The sequence below is a fragment of the Argopecten irradians genome, chromosome 12 (genome assembly GCF_041381155.1).
Source record: "Argopecten irradians isolate NY chromosome 12, Ai_NY, whole genome shotgun sequence".
Lineage (NCBI taxonomy): Eukaryota > Metazoa > Mollusca > Bivalvia > Pectinida > Pectinidae > Argopecten > Argopecten irradians.
In genome coordinates, this window is record NC_091145.1 from 3,970,113 (window position 1) to 3,990,138 (window position 20,026).

The 20,026-nt window shown below is 38.1% G+C and overlaps 1 protein-coding gene across 5 annotated transcripts in view; it reads right to left on the reverse strand.

Moving 5' to 3' along the window:
- Positions 1 to 9,824: 9,824 nt before the first annotated feature.
- The window catches only part of LOC138335995 (uncharacterized), a 62,576-nt gene continuing 52,374 nt past the window's right edge, over positions 9,825 to 20,026 (reverse strand). For 4 of the 5 annotated variants that reach the window (XM_069285238.1, XM_069285237.1, XM_069285239.1 and 1 more), the window contains one exon: positions 9,825 to 14,503. In XM_069285238.1, the coding sequence (XP_069141339.1) occupies positions 10,484 to 14,308 (3,825 nt within the window). In that variant the 5' untranslated portion in view covers positions 14,309 to 14,503 and the 3' untranslated portion in view covers positions 9,825 to 10,483. The remainder of the gene's footprint in view (positions 14,504 to 20,026) is intronic. The other variant, XM_069285241.1, reaches the window with a different exon arrangement.

Here is a 20,026-nt window from a genome sequence, read left to right on the forward strand (position 1 = left end):
TAGAGTTAATGTCTCATCCTAGGTCATAGGGATGGGGCCCTTCAGTTTGGTCCTAGAGTCAATGTCCCATCCTAGGTCATAGGGATGGGGCCCTTCAGTTTGGTCCTAGAGTTAATGTCTCATCCTAGGTCATAGGGATGGGGCCCTTCAGTTTGGTCCTAGAGTTAATGTCTCATCCTAGGTCATAGGGATGGGGCCCTTCAGTTTGGTCCTAGAGTCAATGTCCCATCCTCGGTCATAGGGATTGGGCCCTTCAGTTTGGTCCTAGAGTCAATGTCCCATCCTTGGTCATAGGGATTGGGCCCTTAAGTTTGGTCCTAGAGTCAATGTCCCATCCTTGGTCATAGGGATTGGGCCCTTAAGTTTGGTCCTAGAGTCAATGTCCCATCCTTGGTCATAGGGATTGGGCCCTTAAGTTTGGTCCTAGAGTCAATGTCAGTCATGTCCCATCCTTGGTCATAGGGATTGGGCCCTTAAGTTTGATTCCTGAGTCCTAGGTCATACAGTTGGAGCCCTTCAGTTTGGTTCTTGAGTCCTAGATCATAGGGTTGGAGCCCTTCAGTTTGGTCCTAGAGTTAATGTCTCATCCTAGGTCATAGGGTTGGAGCCCTCAGGTCAGTTTGGTCCTAGAGTCAATGTCCCATCCTTGGTCATAGGGATTGGGCCCTTAAGTTTGGTCCTAGAGTCAATGTCCCATCCTTGGTCATAGGGATTGGGCCCTTAAGTTTGGTCCTAGAGTCAATGTTTCATCCTAGGTCATACAGTTGGAGCCCTTCAGTTTGGTTCTTAGTTGTAGTACTAGGTCATAGGGTTGGAGCCCTTCAGTTTGGTCCTAGAGTTAATGTCTCATCCTAGTCATAGGGTGGGCCTTCAGTTTGGTCCTAGAGTCATGCATCCTAGGTCATAGGGATGGGGCCCTTCAGTTTGGTCCTAGAGTCAATGTCCCATCCTAGGTCATAGGGATGGGGCCCTTCAGTTTGGTCCTAGAGTCAATGTCCCATCCTCTGTCATAGGGATTGGGCCCTTCAGTTTGGTCCTAGAGTTAATGTCTCATCCTAGGTCATAGGGATGGGGCCCTTCAGTTTGGTCCTAGAGTCAATGTCCCATCCTAGGTCATAGGGATGGGGCCCTTCAGTTTGGTCCTAGAGTTAATGTCTCATCCTAGATCATAGGGATTGGGCCCTTAAGTTTGGTCCTAGAGTCAATGTCCCATCCTAGGTCATAGGGTGGGGCACTTCAGTTTGGTTCTTGGGTTAATGTCTCATGCTGAGTCATAGGGATGGGGCACTTCAGTTTGGTCCTAGAGTCAATGTCTCATCCTAGGTCATAGGGATGGGGCCCTTCAGTTTGGTCCTAGAGTCAATGTCCCATCCTAGGTCATAGGGATGGGGCCCTTCAGTTTGGTCCTAGAGTTAATGTCTCATCCTAGGTCATAGGGATGAGGCCCTTCAGTTTGGTCTTAGAGTTAATGTCTCATCCTAGGTCATACAGTTGGAGCCCTTCAGTTTGGTTCTCGAGTCCTAGGTCAAAGGGTTGGAGCCCTTCAGTTTGATTCTTGAGTCCTAGGTCATAGGGTTGGAGCCCTTCAGTTTGATTCCTGAGTCCTAGGTCATAGGGTTGGAGCCCTTCAGTTTGATTCTTGAGTCCTAGGTCATAGGGTTGGAGCCCTTCAGTTTGATTCTTGAGTCCTAGGTCATAGGGTTGGAGCCCTTCAGTTTGATTCTTGAGTCCTAGGTCATAGGGTTGGAGCCCTTCAGTTTGATTCTTGAGTCCTAGGTCATAGGGTTGGAGCCCTTCAGTTTGATTCTTGAGTCTAGGTCATAGGGTTGGAGCCCTTCAGTTTGATTCTTGGTCTAGGTCATAGGGTTGGAGCCCTTCAGTTTGATTCTTGAGTCCTAGGTCATAGGGTTGGAGCCCTTCAGTTTGATTCTTGAGTCCTAGGTCATAGGGTTGGAGCCCTTCAGTTTGATTCTTGAGTCCTAGGTCATACAGTTGGAGCCCTTCAGTTTGATTCCTGAGTCCTAGGTCATAGGGTTGGAGCCCTTCAGTTTGATTCTTGAGTCCTAGGTCATAGGGTTGGAGCCCTTCAGTTTGATTCTTGAGTCCTAGGTCATAGGGTTGGAGCCCTTCAGTTTGATTCTTGAGTCCTAGGTCATAGGGTTGGAGCCCTTCAGTTTGATTCTGAGTCCTAGGTCATAGGGTTGGAGCCCTTCAGTTTGGTCCTCTAATGCCATCCTAGGTCATAGGGGTTGGAGCCCTTCAGATTTTGGTCCTAGTCATAGAGTTCATTGTCCCATCCTAGGTCATAGGGATGGAGCCCTTCAGTTTTGAGTCCTAGAGTCAATGTCCCAGTCCTAGGTCATAGGGATGGAGCCCTTCAGTTTGGTCTTCATGTCCTGGTCATAGGGTTGGAGCCCTTCAGTTTGATTCCTGAGTCTAGTCATAGGGTTGGGCCTTCATTCTGAGTCTAGGTCATAGGGATTGGGCCCTTCAGTTTGGTCCTAGAGTTGAATGTTGATCTGAGTCCTAGGTCATAGGGTTGGAGCCCTTCAGTTTGATTCCTAGAGTCAATGAGCCCTAGTTGATTCTTGGTCATAGGGGGTTGGAGCCCTTCAGTTTGTCCTAGAGTGATGTCCTAGGGTCATAGGGTTGGAGCCCTTCAGTTTGTCTTTCTTGAGTCCTAGGTCATAGGGTTGGAGCCCTTCAGTTTGATTCTTGAGTCCTAGGTCATAGGGTTGGAGCCCTTCAGTTTGATTCTTGAGTCCTAGGTCATAGGGTTGGAGCCCTTCAGTTTGATTCTTGAGTCCTAGGTCATACAGTTGGAGCCCTTCAGTTTGATTCCTGAGTCCTAGGTCATAGGGTTGGAGCCCTTCAGTTTGATTCTTGAGTCCTAGGTCATAGGGTTGGAGCCCTTCAGTTTGATTCTTGAGTCCTAGGTCATAGGGTTGGAGCCCTTCAGTTTGATTCTTGAGTCCTAGGTCATAGGGTTGGAGCCCTTCAGTTTGATTCTTGAGTCCTTTGTTTGAGGTCTAGGTGAGGTTGAGGCTGTGTTTGTTCTTGAGTCCCTTCAGTTTGATTCTTGAGTCCTAGGTCATAGGGTTGGACCCTTCAGTTTGATTCTTGAGTCCTAGGTCACTAGTCATAGGGTTGGAGCCCTTCAGTTTGATTCTTGAGTCCTAGTCATAGGTTGGAGCCTTCAGTTTGATTCTGGTCTAGGTCAGCCTTCAGTTAGGGTTGGAGCCCTTCAGTTTGATTCTTGAGTCCTAGGTCATAGGGTTGGAGCCCTTCAGTTTGATTCTTGAGTCCTAGGTCATAGGGTTGGAGCCCTTCAGTTTGATTCTTGAGTCCTAGGTCATAGGGTTGGAGCCCTTTTAGTTTTGATTCTTGAGTCCTAGGTCATAGGGTTGGAGCCCTTCAGTTTGATTCTTGAGTCCTAGGTCATAGGGTTGGAGCCCTTCAGTTTGATTCTTGAGTCCTAGGTCATAGGGTTGGAGCCCTTCAGTTTGATTCCTGAGTCCTAGGTCATAGGGTTGGAGCCCTTCAGTTTGATTCTTGAGTCCTAGGTCATAGGGTTGGAGCCCTTCAGTTTGATTCTTGAGTCCTAGGTCATAGGGTTGGAGCCCTTCAGTTTGATTTGAATTAAAGGAGATTCTTTAATCATTGTAAATAAATGTGTACTTCCTATGTGTTAATTAGTACTCCCTTTAAGATGTACAAAGATTCTTTAGATTTCCAAAATTTGACATATTTATGTCTACAAGACACCTTTCAACTTAAAAGTACACCGTACCTTTTGATTAAACTAACATTTTTTTGCTCAGGACAAACATTTCAATTTGAAAAATTTAACTTACTTCAAAGTTCACAAATCTATTTTGGTTTTGGTGTTCTAAATCTTATATAGTTTCCAGGCAGAAATTGGAAATTTTAATCAAGTCACATCCGAAGTTGAAGAGCACAAGGAAATAATCCTGACTAGAAGAATTAATTCTACTGGAACTTACCTAGGATTTAATGTACTTGTATGTTTGTAAGAAGTACTGAATGGATTTGGGCACAATTTGGTCACAAACATCCTGGATTGATATGGATCTGATTTCTGACAAAGTTTAGAAATTGTCTATATTGTATCACATATTGTATCCTCACAATCTAAAAATTAATTATCATACAGGCTTGGTTTAAAAAAAGTATTTCCTTAGTTTCAGCCCTAGTATTTAAGCTTACCAGGTAGTTTCAGCCAAAGTAATTAAGCTTACCAAATTTAAGCTTATATTTTTATAGTCAAAGTATTAAGCTAAGTTTTAGACAAAGTTTTAAGCTTATTTTTATCCAAAATATTAAGCTTAGTTTCAGCCAAAGTTTTAAGCTTATAGTTTCAGCCAAAGTATTAAGCTTAATTTCAGCCAAAGTATTAAGCTTAATTTCAGTCAGAGTATTTAAGCTTACTTTTAGCCAAAGTTTTAAGCTTAGTTTCATCTAGTCCGCTAAACCTGCCTATATTATTAGGCTTTTTTATTTTATTTTTTTTTTAATATATATATTAGGCAAAAAAAAAAATTAAAAAAGCCTAATAATATAGGCAGGTTTAGCGGACTAAGTTTCATCCAAAGTATTGCGCTTAGTTTTAGCCAAAGTTTTAAGTTAAGTTGCAGCAAAATTAAGCTTAGTTTCAGTCAAAGTATTAAGCTACTGGTATTCTTATACACAAAAGAGCTGGGCTGTACCATATATATTAGTCACGTCTGTCAATATATGGTCAATGAATTAATATGATTATATATTGATTACATATATTGACAGACATGTCTGTTCTATACCTACAGTATGGATTCCACTATAAATCCTAACTGCAGACGAAAAACAAATATATACAGACAGATTCTCTGACTGATTATAATCTAAAACATGGTCTTCAAATGTCAAATCTTTTTTATTTAACTTGAGAAACGCACAATAAATCCTTTCTGTACCCAAATGCCATACATATATTTGATGCATGTACCTATTTAGATAAAGAGGCCCATTGTGCCTGTGTAACACTGTCAGATTATACTAGACAGTGTTGAAAATTTGCCATTTGCCATCTATGTCAAAATGTACTTTAATCATATGAGTTTGATCTACACCATTTTGTACCACTATACCGATTTAATTGTCTTTAATAAATCGGAAAACAGGTGCTCGTCAGTCTGCAGTTCATCTGACAACAGTATACCTCCCGTTAAGAATTAAATTCACCGACGAGTTCAGACTTAACATTTGGATGTAATATTGTTGAACGCTAAACATGTATATCTTCACGTTTCCCCTTAAATTTCTCTTCTTATTTTTTAAACTCCACTTTTGGATTTTTATTTTTTCTGATTCTTTACATGTAGGAACTTATTTTTTTATTATTATTTTAAAATTATTCATTATAGAAACAATTATTCATTCTAAACTGAACTCTGGTGGGTCTGTTAAGAAAAAAAAAAAAATTTAATTAAAACTACCTGCTATTTATTTCTTTATAAAAATAAATAAATACTGTCTTGTTCAAGCTGCTAAGCCTTTTTTTTAAATCCAAATTATTTTGACATTTCAACGTAAATCACACGAGATATCTCTGTTGTTGACGGTAAATAGGTTTTATAAAATGTCAACGGAAGTTATCACAGCAGGTCATAAGAGATTCGGCTGATAATGCAGTGTATTTTCATGTCAAATTGTAAACATTTATCCAGAAAAAAAGGACGTTTGGAGGGGGAACATCAACTGCCTGAATGGTTTGGAAACTATAAGAGGCGCCATCGGCTTTTTTATGCAACCGTTTTCCATTTATTTTTATTTCATTAAAAGATATTTGAATTAGGCTGGACTTCTGTAGCATCTCTGTTGGTTTGATGATTGATTAATATCCTATTAACAGTCGGGGTCATTAAAGGACGGTCTCCTAATGTGTAGGCGTGTGTTGCATGTGTGCAGCATGTGTGCAGCATGCGTGCATGTTTTTGTCTTCAGTCACCCACGTAATCAGCCTACACTATGTTGCGGTGTGATGAACGAGCATAGTGGAGTCAAGACACCGGTTTTCCGAGGGTGGCATGTTTTGGGAGGCTGCAGTATATTGGTGTTGTAGCTCTTTGAAATATGTTCTTTTTATAGTGCTATCTCACTGAAGCGGCCATGCTCCCAGAGACAGAACATTAGCACATATTCCACCCGGTCACATTATATTGACATTATGCAAATCGGTCATCCTACTTTCTTTGATTGATTGATGTGGCTTAACACCCTTGTTCAGGTTATAACCAAACCTAGGGCACAGTCCTACATCCTTATTATGCCCTAAACCAGATATTGCCCTATATTACACAGGGACATGGGAATTAAGTTACAGTGGAGGTGTACTTTAGCTAATTTATTAGATACAAGAACAAGAAAACAAGTAAGTCAGCGTGTGTTTGAGGCTATCATTCTTGTAGACACAGGGACATGGAAATTACTCATTGTGTATCTGAAACCTCCTTTTATAGCTACTTCACAAATATTATGATGTATTTTTGACTAGGAATGTAACCAAATATATAGTTATATACCCATACCCCTGTGATCCCTGGCTAAATTCAAGTAGAATTCTTCCAACCACATATTTAGTTATATACCCAAATCCCTGTGATCCCTGGCCAAACTCAAGTAGAATTCTTCCTTCCACATATATAGTTATAAACCCATATCTCTGTGATCCCTGGCTAAACTAGAGTAGAATTCTTCCTTCCACATATATAGTTATAAACCCATATCTCTGTGATCCCTGGCTAAACTGAGTAGAATTCTTCGTAGCACTTACATATAGGTGTGAGCCAGACCTGATGGCTTCACGTTATCATTAGCCTTTGTTGATAGATATATATTTGATGGAGACCAGTTGCTGTTATACGATTTGTATCTGTTAAAAACCCACATGAATGAAACGTTTATCCTACACCTGAATCTGTTTCAATGGAAATAGTATAATAGTGTTTATTGCGTTTTTGCATATTACAGAGTTAGCTCCCTAGCGGGTAGGTATCCATTGTGACGTCAATATTTTGTAGGAGCAATTCACATGGTTTTTTCTCCAAAACATCATGACATCACAATCAAAACTTACGCACAAGGACAGATAACTCTAATATGCAAATACAGAATACCCATTATGCTATATAGCTAAATAACTATATTGTACAAAACCTGCTATATTGAAAAATCGAAGCAGTAAAATATTCTCAATGAATGCCAAAGGTCCAAAGTATGCTATGCAGCCTACAAATACTTTAAACTTTGGTTATGAATGGGGTCACGGTTTTAAAGTGGCTGAGATGTCTTGAGTTTGAAAGAAAGTTAGCAGTTATTAGCGGTGGCTATAGGTCTGTGATTTTTCTCTGAGTACTCTGGCTTTCCTTCACCCCCTAAACCTGGCCTTAAATGACCCAGGCTGTTAATAGGACATTAAAATAATTCAACCAAATCATTTTTGCTACAAGACCTTGCAACAAGAAGCAAGTATTAGTGCTTTCGTTTCTGAGCACACAACATATTTAGGATATGCCTTTATAGTTTTTGACTTAGTGTCTAACAGGAGAAAATAAAATCTGGCATAACCAAGACAAACCCAAACCTAAAAACTTTAAACAGATACTACTAATTAATCTATCTGGATACTGTGAAGAAATCCATCAAATTCTACAAGTATCTTGTGTTCGTAGAGTCAAGAATTCATTCCAAAGGAGACAAATCTCATCTTTCCATTTTCACTTACTAAAAATAACAAAATTCATTTCAAGATTTGTGAGTTTTTTATATTGAATATAGCACCTTATTGTTTCCTCAAAAACACATTACAAAATCATCTACAATCATCTCATACACACAACAAACTTCTGTATCCTCGCATACACAACACTTCTTTTGTATTCTTGTACACATAACACTCTTTTGTATTCAACATTCATATCTTTCTTTCTCGCACCTTAAACACATTTTCTCAGACTAGAAATTAATAAATAGGAGATTGCTTGCTTGAGTTTCCAATATAACTCATTAGTCATGTTATTATATATTAATTCAATTAACACTTGTTATATATCTTATATTTATATACATGCACATTATAATGTATATATGTTCATTTATAAATATGTCATATAAATTTTTGTGCCTTAATCTTTTTCTTCATTAAACTTAAAATCAAACTGTTACAATGACATCAGGAAATCTCTCTTGCCAAAATTTGTAATTTTTCTTCTCTTTAATGATATTTCTTATGAATTATTTTTCCATGATCCACAATAAATAATTAAGCATGTTTTCTAATATCTCAATTTGTTATTCAATGTACAGTAAAAATCTTTAGGGATAAAAACCTTAATATGGGTTTAACAAATCACAAGAACTTGTTCCAAATCATTTTTTGAAACTTCAGAAAAAAAGACCTTTGAGAAAAAAATTGAAGGTAACCAAAATAAAATTCTATCAATATTTCATCTTCGAAGTAAATTCCAAGGATGAAATTCTAAAATTTAATGATATATATTGTATTTGAAAACTTTTGCACAAAGAAATATGAACTGTATCAAATATGTATGGATGAAATTGTTCATTTAATAACTCACTCAACCCTAAAGATGCAGTTGAACTCTTCTTTTTCTTAAGACAGAACAGTTCATTATGATATTTAAGGGGCTAGTGAGTTTAACACAGGGCCATGACATGAATATGACCTTTTTACAGTCATCATTATAATATTACATATTATATATACTGGGGGTTAAAGTTTCTGACAAGCCCCTGTGTTTTTACAGAGATGAACATTAGGTTACATGTAAACCAACTGTGCGATTAAATTTCGCTTATTTCACCCGAGATTGGAAATAGCAAATATAAATAACTGTGAAAATGTTTCAAGCAAAAAAAAAAAATGATCATACAACTCAAATTCGCAAAATTGAAATTGCTTGTAAAAAAGATGTTTTATTTGAAATCCCAAAATTAAGTCGCCAGGAAAATAAGTTGATTTACACTATACATGTACCATCAAAATCAACACAGGGACATGACATAAATCTCCTCATAAGAGTTATTACTAGAATATGTATACCATATACTGGGGGTTGGAGTTTCAGACAAGCCCCTGTGCTGTTACAGAGGTGAACATTTGTGTAACATTAGGTCACATATAAACCATCATAAAATAGCTAGAAACAAAAAGAATCAACAACATCGCTAAGACAGGAATGTATTAAGATTAACGACACATTGGCACCTGTTTTTTATCAGGTAATTCTCTGATTTTAATTCGTACTGATAACGAGGTATGCATAGCACAACACATGTTTGAAGGAGGGGGGGGGGGGGGAACACATGTTTGAAGGAGAGGGGGGGGGGAGAGAGGGATGGGGGGAGGGGGGAGGGTCTTTTGCATTTTCTATTTTTAGATCAGTGGATGCTGGTTGAGCATGGATAAGAGAGGGGTGAGGGCCGGAAAAAAGATGTATAGAAATGAGAAAGGAAGGAAGAACAAGTGGACATAAAGCCATAAAGAGATAGACAAATTTAGAAGAGGGAATAGGAAGAAAAGAGGGAAAATAGAAGAAGAAAAGAGGAAAAAAGAAGAAGAAAAGAGGGAAAAAAAGAAGAAGAAAAGAGGAAAAAAGAAGAAGAAAAGAGGGAAAATAGAAGAAGAAAAGAGGACAAAAGAAGAAGAAAAGAGGGAAAAAGAATAAAAGAGGAAAAGAAGAAAAGAGTGAGAAAGAAGAAAAAAAGAAGAAGGAAAGAGTGAAAAAAGAAGAAAAAAGAAAAAAAGAAGAAACGAGGAAAAAAAAGAAGAAAAAGAGGAAAAAAAGAAGAAAATGAAGGGAAAATATGTAGAAAAGAGGAAAAAAGAAGAAAAGAGGGAAAAATAGAAGAAAAGAGATAAAAAAAAGAAAGAGGAAAAAGAATTGAGTATGATAGACAAATGATAACAAGAAGAAAAAGACTGAAGACAGGGTTCATTTTACACCATAGTTAATCTTTCCACCTTAGGACGTAGAGTTTATGTATTGATTCTGACCAGAATATAACATGAAATGTAATTGTATACATACGTTTAAAATCTATAACGTTAAGTTAAGACATAACTATATTCATGCTTTGTCCATGTATCAATGATAACAATATTATATACATGGATTCAGTGCAACAACAAAACAATTATTATGGGAAAAATGAATCATGTTTATATTAAAAAGATGATATAAAAACATTTGATTTCATGATCGAAAAATTTCCGAATCATTTGTTACATTAATCATAATATGCAAAATTCCATTAGAGTACTTTATATGAAAACATTGTTAACTTTGAAAAATTGTCTTATTATTAACAAATGTTACACAGATTAAACAAAAAATATTGATGAATGTGTCTAACTACGTTTTTGATACGATCATATGAGAATAACCATGAAAAGTATTATATGCTATGAAGTGTAAATATTGGCTTTAAATCGGTCCAAACATTCCGAGTCCGTTGATGCGTGTCTACTCATTCGTTTTGCTATTAACGGTTTACGGGTGGGTGAATTTGGGGAACACGGAGCGTCAGACGGAGATGAAAGACTTGAACTCATATCCAGCGAAACCTGATTCATGTCCAGTGGTACACTGTCTGGCAAATGATCCGATTGGTCGGGATGCCAATCGCGACTAGGTGATTGAACGACAAGCGGACGACTCTCAGAGTTAGTTTCCCGTGGAGATAGAGGTACCACATTGGGGAGACTTTTAACACTACTGGAGTCACTCTCTACAAAACTACGTTCATACACTCGGTCAAACTCCCATTCCATACTGGCCGCAAGATTGAGTGCCGACATTGGACGCATGGTATCCACAGTGCCAGTTGTACCTATACTGGTCCGCTCAAAGTCCATGCTATTCTTATAATGGTCATACTGACCACTGGTCACTCCCTGACGAGTTTTATCGTTATTTTGAGCCTCACTTTCAATTCGGTAGAAACCTCCATTGAGAACCCCACTGTGGGGAATAGCGCCATTTTCAATTGAATCTCCCCTGTTTGCCCTCATAGCACTTCCGTTAACAAGATCAGGAAGACTTGATGCTAATTCCGAACCACAGAAATTTATTTCCTCATTGCTACGGAAACGCACTAACCCATCTTCTATCACGAGATGAGATGGTGTCTCGGAAACCTGTCTTTGGAAATTTCCATTTAAATGAGGTGCGTATGTCACACGCGGTTTCAACACTCCGTCCGACGTCACGTCCTGAACACCTTTATTGAAATATTTCATATTTTTCTGTGATTCTTTATTGGTGTCTGACATTGCATGCCCATCTGAATTCATGGAGGCGTCAAAACTTTCATTTGACCCTTGACCTCCACAGCTACAACAAACCCTCTTAAACGGCATTAAATATATCCAACAAGCACTTTCCTTGTCCCGTCGTCGATACTTAAGTGGCTGTGATGCCACATACACCATAGTGGCACACATCAGCAACTCCATGAGCCGCAACAGGAACTTATAAGTATACCAAGGCCACGCCTCAGGCGTGTGACCCATTTTTAGCAATTTAAAAACTCCAAAAATACCATATAACTCCAGTGCAACACACATTAATCCAAAGAAAGCAGCCACAAACGTCACTTTGATTGAGAGGCTGATTGTGTACTTTGAAGACGATTTTTTTTTGGTACGTTCCGATGCAGATGTGGTCCCAGAAGAAACAGTATGTTGAACCATTGTTTTTTGCCTTTTTATGGCAGCACTATATAATCGTCGGAATAAGTAGAAATATCCGATAAATAACACGATTCCCCACACGACATAAAAGAACTGACACACAAGCAACAGAATCCGGGCCTCTGAAAATATCCCAACGATAATATCCGTGATCAGAGACAAAGCGAAATGAAATAATATAATTCCAATTAATACCGATAGTTTCTGAATTTTTGGCGAAATCACTTGCATCTTTGTGGCAATCAACAACGCGTAAAACAAGATACTAAATGCTGAGGTGAGGCACGGGAACGCGGTACTGTAGAGGAAGTAATCGACGATATTATGGAACGTATTGTTGATGTTATGAGCGTCGACCAGGAGGTAGGAACCACGTAATGTACACTTAATGATGATCAGAATGTTGAGAGTGACGAAATAATTTTTACTGAGGAGATGGTTCATGCTCCAAAGTCTGATCACACTTAATAAGCTGAACAAGGCGAGCAGCAAGAACATAATTCCAAAGAAGTAGATGAAAAAATACCATCCCCACTGCCATAAATCCATAGCAGACTCCCAGTCTGGTCGTGGTTCAGAAAACACGGATGGTTCACCTTCTGGTTCACTCTCAGGTTCGCTTTCTGGTTCACTTTCTGGTTCAACTTCTGGTTCAGAGGTAACATTTGGCCAAGGTTCAGCTGATGAATCTGGTTCTGCAGTACCTGAAGGTTCAGGTGTTACTGAAGGTTCAGGTTCAGGTTTTACTGAAGGTTCAGGTATAGCTGAAGGTTCAGGTTCAGGTGTGACTGAAGGTTCAGGTATGACTGAAGGTTCAGGTGTTACTGAAGGTTCCGCTGTTACTGAAGGTTCAGGTGTTACTGAAGGTTCAGGTTCAGGTGTGCTTGAAGGTTCAGGTGTGCTAAAAGGTTCAGATGTGGCTAAAGGTTCAGGTGTGCTTGAAGGTTCAGGTGTGGCTGAAGGTTCAGGTGTTACTGAAGGTTCAGGTGTTACCGAAGGTTCAGGTTTAAGAGTTGTTGTAGGTTTTGGAGTTGTAGTTGGTTCTGAAGTTGTGGTAGGTTTTGGAGTTGTTGTAAGTTTTGGAGTTGTAGTTGGTTCTGAAGTTGTGGTAGGTTCTGGAGTTGTTGTGGGTTCTGGAGTTGTTGTGGGTTCTGGAGTTGTGGTAGGTTCTGGAGTTGTAGTTGGTTCTGAAGTTGTGGTAGGTTCTGGAGTTGTTGTAGGTTTTGGAGTTGTGGTAGGTTCTGGAGTTGTGGTGGGTTCTGGAGTTGTGGTTGGTTCTGGAGTTGTGGTTGGTTCTGGAGTTGTGGTAGGTTCTGGAGTTGTGGTTGGTTCTGGAGTTGTGGTAGGTTCTGGAGTTGTGGTTGGTTCTGGAGTTGTGGTAGGTTCTGGAGTTGTGGTTGGTTCTGGAGTTGTGGTAGGTTCTGGAGTTGTTGTTGGTCTTGGAGTTGTTGGTTTTTGAGTAGTTGGTTCTGGAGTTGTTGGCTTTTGAGTAGTTGGTTCTGGAGTTGTTGTTGGTTTATGAGTTGTGGATTCTGGAGTTGATGTTGGTTTTTGAGTTGTTGGATCTAGAGTTGTTGGTTCAGGAGTTGTTGTTGATTTTTGAGCTGTTAATTTTGGAGCTGTTACTGGTTCTTGAGATGAGATTGGCTGAAGAGTTGTTGGTTCTGGAATTGTTGTTTTTTTAGTTGTTGGTTCTGGAGTTGTTGTTGGTTTTGGTGTTGTAGCTGGTTTTTGAGATGTGATTGGCTGTAGAGTTGTTGGTATTACAGTATCAATAACTTTGTTTGAAGCAGTTGAAGACGTTGTCGATGTAATGGGATTCTGTGTTACAGGTTCCGGTGTTGTCGTAATATCTAGCGTAGTATCAGGTTTCATGGAAGTCGTTAGACCTGTTAACGATTCCGGCGTTGTGTTAATCACATTTCCAGAGCCTTCAACACCAATCAAATCTTCCGTTTCATTCACTGTATTTTGATTGGTCGAGCCAACAATGCCTATCACATTGGTAATTACCTGAGAGGGAGTAGTGGCATCATTAGCCGGAGTTACTTCCCCTACATCTCTAATCACTCGTCTTTTTTCTTTAGAACCGTCCCTGGTGATCTGACTTTGGAGTGAATCAATACGGTTCTCGCTCCCTTGAAATAATCTGTGGTTGTCTATTTCTGCGACTAATTGAGTTTCTATCCCCTTTGCCTGCCTAGAGCTCTTCTCTCTAGCTGTTTCCTCGTCCATTACAGTAACACCTGATTTCTCAGCAAAACCATTTTTCATCCATTTAAGCTTCTTCCAGACATTTTTTCCGGGGCTTCGTTGGTTTAATGTAGAAAATGAAATGGAGTCCGGATGTAATTTCTCCTTGACTAAATTATCACCTTCATCAAGCCACTGAAAATGGACTTTCGATGATTTGTACACCCTTGCATTTTCATCAAGGTATTTTGATTGTGATGTTTCCCTTGGTAATACAAGCACATACAAAATAGCTAAAATCACAGTTTTCCTCAAAACTAGTTGGATCCAGTTAAGTTCCATATTTCAATTAATAGGGTCATATTTGAAACACAAACGTCATCAATGTTGTCTTCTACTGATGCAAAACATTCACACGATCCAGATTCTTGACATGAATTTGTTGTTTCTTCTGTTGGTTGGTTTCCCTCCCAGCTACGGTTCCAGTTATTTAGACTTGTCCTAGATATAGTCTTAATCACATTTGTTGCTCAGAACCTGCAAGAGAAAAAGAAACAATTATCATTTTTTATTGAATTCAATCTAACTTTTCAATTTCTGTAATCGAATTTGAACAAGGACATGATTTGGTTGATAGGTTTATTTATAGCACGAGAACAAAAGTACAATGTAATTAAACTGTATGTTAAGACACTTATTTGTCTGCCAAACATGGAAACACGGAAAATCGAAAAACTCTTTTTAATCCCATTAACTTAACACAATTTTTCCTTTCAATTTAGAAAGAATACTTAATTATCTGAACGTTTCAATCCTGTGCGATTCACAAACCTTCAGGCAAAACAATTTATTTTCACAAACAAAAAACAAATCAAAATGACTAAAGTCATGATTTACCTAGCTACAGTGTGTTGTGTATGTACAAAATAGTCAAACCTGTCTATAAAGACCACCCAAGGGAAAATAGAACCCTATGAAAGGCGTCTCAATAAGCAAGTGGTCTTTATACAGAGGTTGTCACTAAAGAAGGTTTTAAAGTACTTTACTATCAAGACTAAAAAAAAATTCTGTAGAATTACTCCCTTTTTATCTCTTGACATGTTTGGATTATTCATTAAAACCTTTTTTCTACCTGAGTTACTTTATAAGGAAAGTAATTATTTGAAGAAAATCTTTCCTGAAACCCCATCAAACGCTTGCTGTGTTACTTTAGAGTTATGCTCTAATACACAATGCAATCAAAATTTTGCACATCAATCCTAACAGAGGTAGGTTTTTTTTTAACATCACATGTCCTGCATGATTAGAATGTCTAAATTGAATATAATTATTATGAAAACATGTAAATACAGTCTAGATTAAAGTGAAATATGTCTCTAGCATGCAAACAGAATCTGCCTGGATGAAAACGTGACAAAGTTCATACAAACTTGTTTATACCATATTTCAATTAAGAGTAATTTATTGCTGCATTCTGTTTGAAGGGTGTTGTAAATCACACATATATAAGGATGAGAATAATAAATCAATTCTATGTTTGGTCCCATAAATATACTACTATGAAACCCTGTATAATCTGGACATCTGTATAAACCAGACAACTAGGCCCCACTGTATACATTTCTATGTAACCCTGTATAATCTGGACACCTGTATAAACCAGACAACTAGGCCCCACTGTATACATTTCTATGTAACCCTGTATAATCTGGACACCTGTATAAACCAGACAACTAGGCCCCACTGTATACATTTCTATGTAACCCTGTATAATCTGGACACCTGTATAAACCAGACAACTAGGCCCCACTGTATACATTTCTATGTAACCCTGTATAATCTGGACACCTGTATAAACCAGACAACTAGGCCCCACTGTATACATTTCTATGTAACCTGTATAATCTGGACACCTGTATAAACCAGACAACTAGGCCCCACTGTATACATTTCTATGTAACCCTGTATAATCTGGACACCTGTATAAACCAGACAACTAGGCCCCACTGTATACATTTCTATGTAACCCTGTATAATCTGGACACCTGTATAAACCAGACAACTAGGCCACACTGTATACATTTCTATGTAACCCTGTATAATATGGACACCTGTATAAACCAGACAACTAGGCCCCACTGTATTCATTTCTATGTAATCCTGTATAATCTGGACACCTGTATAAACCAGACAACTAGGCCCCACTGTATTCATTTCTATGTAATCCTGTATAATCTGGACATCTGTATAAACCAGGCAACTAGGTCCCATTGTATACATTTCTATGTAACCCTGTATAATCTGGACACCTGTATAAACCAGACAACTAGGCCACACTGTATACATTTCTATGTAACCCTGTATAATATGGACACCTGTATAAACCAGACAACTAAGGCCCCACTGTATTCATTTCTATGTAATCCTGTATAATCTGGACACCTGTATAAACCTGACAACTAGGCCCCACTGTATTCATTTCTATGTAATCCTGTATAATCTGGACACCTGTATAAACCAGACAACTAGGCTACACTGTATACATTTCTATGTAACCCTGTATAATCTGGACATCTGTATAAACCAGGCAACTAGGTCCCATTGTATAAATTTCTATGTAACCCTGTATAATCTGGATACCTGTATAAACCAGACAACTAGGCCCCAATGTATAAATTTCTATGTAACCCTGTATAATCTGGACACCTGTATAAACCAGACAACCAGGTTTTTGAGGATGCTTCTTGCATTAATTACTGAAAGAAGGTAAAAATGAAACTACTACTCACTGTGGTGACAAGAATTCCTGTTCAGATCTAAAAACGATTGATCTTAGATCAATTGTATTCCTCTGAATCAAACTCAAACTGAGGCCTTCAAAACAACCAAATCCCATCTAAATCCCATGTAACTTGACCACACACAATAAAATCGAATTAACACACACTGATATTGTTGTCCAGCCATTAGGTGAGTTTATTAGTACTTAAATCCATAGATCAAATAAGTCACTTTGGGAATACTGCTCAAATCCTCGACTTAATCTTAGAGGTGAAATAAGTCACTTTAAGAATCCTGCTCAAATCTTCGACTCCATCATGGACTAGAGGTCAAATAAGTCACTTTAGCAATGTATGTAAAATGACTGGGAATCCCAATTTTATCCGAAGGCAATGATCCCAACATGATCTGGTGTATGCAACCGGTGTACCTTTGGCATTTGGATTCCAACCTTGGATCCTGCGAACACTAGACCAAGTCCTCTACCAAATTGAGCTAGCTAGTCGCTGGTGATAAATCTGATCCATAATAGGATCAGGAATACTGTTGAAATCTTCTGCTCACATCTTAGGACAAATAATTAGTCTCTTTGGGATGTTCATGTTCATGACTTGTTCCCAGATTATAATTTCATACACCAGCTGACCAAAGCAAGGTCAAAATAACACATAATGGAGGAATTCTGGTTCAATTTTTAAGGACTGGATCCTGACCATTATTCTCCATCTGTAACCATCACTGACCATCGTCAATGACTACCATCCTTTACTCTAGTTTTAGTAGGTATAGTTTTGACAGAACCATTACAGATGGACATGAGAAGTGCATTTCCCACTGAGGGATGGAATGCAGTTATTTTGAACACATTCCACCTTGAAATGACATGCTGACATCCAGACCATTGACCAGTAACTGACCAGACATATGTCCAGCCAGGGGCTATCCTCACACACTATGTGCTGTAGTGGTGGTACATGGTGCCCTATAATGACCTGGGTCCCTAGGGAGCCCTGAAGGCTTCAGCGTAATGGAATTGTGTACTGTAACATATATACTTAGTATATTTGTATACACTAATGCTTCGTTGTTGTCCCAGGCAGAATGCTTAATTATCTTATTTAGTGTCTCATCCTGTTTATTTATTTATATCTACCTTTTGTTTGTTATTGTATATGGTTATCATCTTCATCATTGGCTATACACATTTCATTTGTCTTTACATGTAGTACCTGGTAGCTACATAACCTTATAAGGTCCTGCATAATTACTTATTGGAATGAACAGTCAAGAAGGATTTGCTAATTATTCATGCTGTAAACCTTATGCCGAATTGGAACCTGTCTATAACGACCACCTAAGGAACAAAGGAAATGTGGTCTCTATAGCCAGGTGGTCTTTATACACAGGTCAAATTGTGTTCAGGTATGACTGAAAGTGGTCTTAATAAACAGACAGTCATTTTACAGAGGTGGTCACTATAAGGCACCAGGTTTGATTGTATATACCCGGGTATATGTTTTGTTTTTAATTAGGGTTATTAAAATTTATTCATAATCTTTCTAATCTTTGAATAAAATGTTGTTCAATCTACCATGTATTTATTCAAAACAAATTTGATCTATTCTGATTTATTTCAAGTTGCCCCTTGGCATGAAAAATAAATAAATAAATAGACCAATAAAAAAAAAGTACAAGCAAATTCAGGAAAACTATATCCCTGCTTCACCAGTTTTAGAATATGTAATGTATTTGGCGTCATAAGTATCTCATAAAATACGAACTGATCACATTTGATCGGTCAACATTTACAGGTTTTAGAGTTCAGAAAGAAATCAGATAATTATAAAAGGATGACACTAGTAAACAAACTTTTAACCTCCAGTATCTCATGATACATCTACTGACCAACAAAATTTTGTTTTTAGACAGATAGACGGACAAACAGACAGACAGATACATTAATATCCCATTTCTTTGAAAGCAGGATAAAAAAAACAAAAATGGATTGATGTTGGCCGTCTGTTTCTGACCAGGAAATATTGTAGGTCTCCAGTGTATTGGTTGACTGACCATGTGATGTCACCACTGTCTGTCATACAATTAATGGCCACGATTTACGGGCCAGCGGACAAAAAATACAGCATTTATGTGTATAGTGGTCACCTTTAATTAATCATAAACTATACATGATACACTTCATATATGCCTTACACTTACAAATGACATGGTGCAAGCATTCTCCATATTTCCAATATACCATCCCAATAAATAACATTATGTAAGCGCCCTCCATACATTATGCAGGGTTTGCATTAATTAACAGCTGTCTCTATATCCTTTTTACTCATTCACCCCTGAAGACACATATTGGACTCTTCTGATTCAAAGATTGGAAGAGTTCATTATGATTTTTCGGGGGTGAATGAAGATAAGGGAAAAAAATGAAAAAGACCAAAGGAAAAAAGAACAACTTTCTTTTCTGAAAGTAAAGTGCAATTATCAACAAAGGGACCCAATTGTATCTGAGAAGGACATCATTTATGGAACATCCAATACATAATTAATAAATTCTGATTGTAAAACTGTTCCTGTAATACCAATGATATTTCTCCGAGTAATTTACACTAAGGAAGGATTGGTGATCCAATATCTGCATTTCTTATTTCTTAATGATTTCCAATGTTCAAAACCTTTAAAACCATTGGAAAAAAACCCTAGGCATTTTGTCCTTTTCTTGGATCATAATATTACTGTTGAGGGTTCACTAATGTTTCAAAGCATATGTTCAAAGTTTTCCTAATACTATAGTTATTTACATCTTATTCAAGGATCAAGGATCTGAGGTTTTGGCAGTGAAAGAATTCAGAGTTCCTGGAGAAAACAATGACCTACAGCCAATTACTGGTGACTGGTCCAAAGATCATGACCCCAAACTCACGTAGGATGGATAAGAATGACACAATGGACTTCTTAGCTTACTCTCGGCCATTATGGCCCACAAGCATCAAATACGTAAAAAAGTCAAATTAAAATTTCATGGCATTAAGCCGACTCAGTGCGAACAAAGACCTGTTGAATAATTCCCAAGCACCTGCATGACCGACATATAAAAATTTCTGACAGATTTAAATACGTCTTGTAACCTACAATGAGAACCAAAAATATATCTCTCTACGATTAGACAGGGCTGGCACAAAGATAAGTGACTAGAACATGTAATCGGTGAAAGTTTAACACATGGAGGGATTCTTGTCAGCTTCAATTCAGAAATTCTGATAA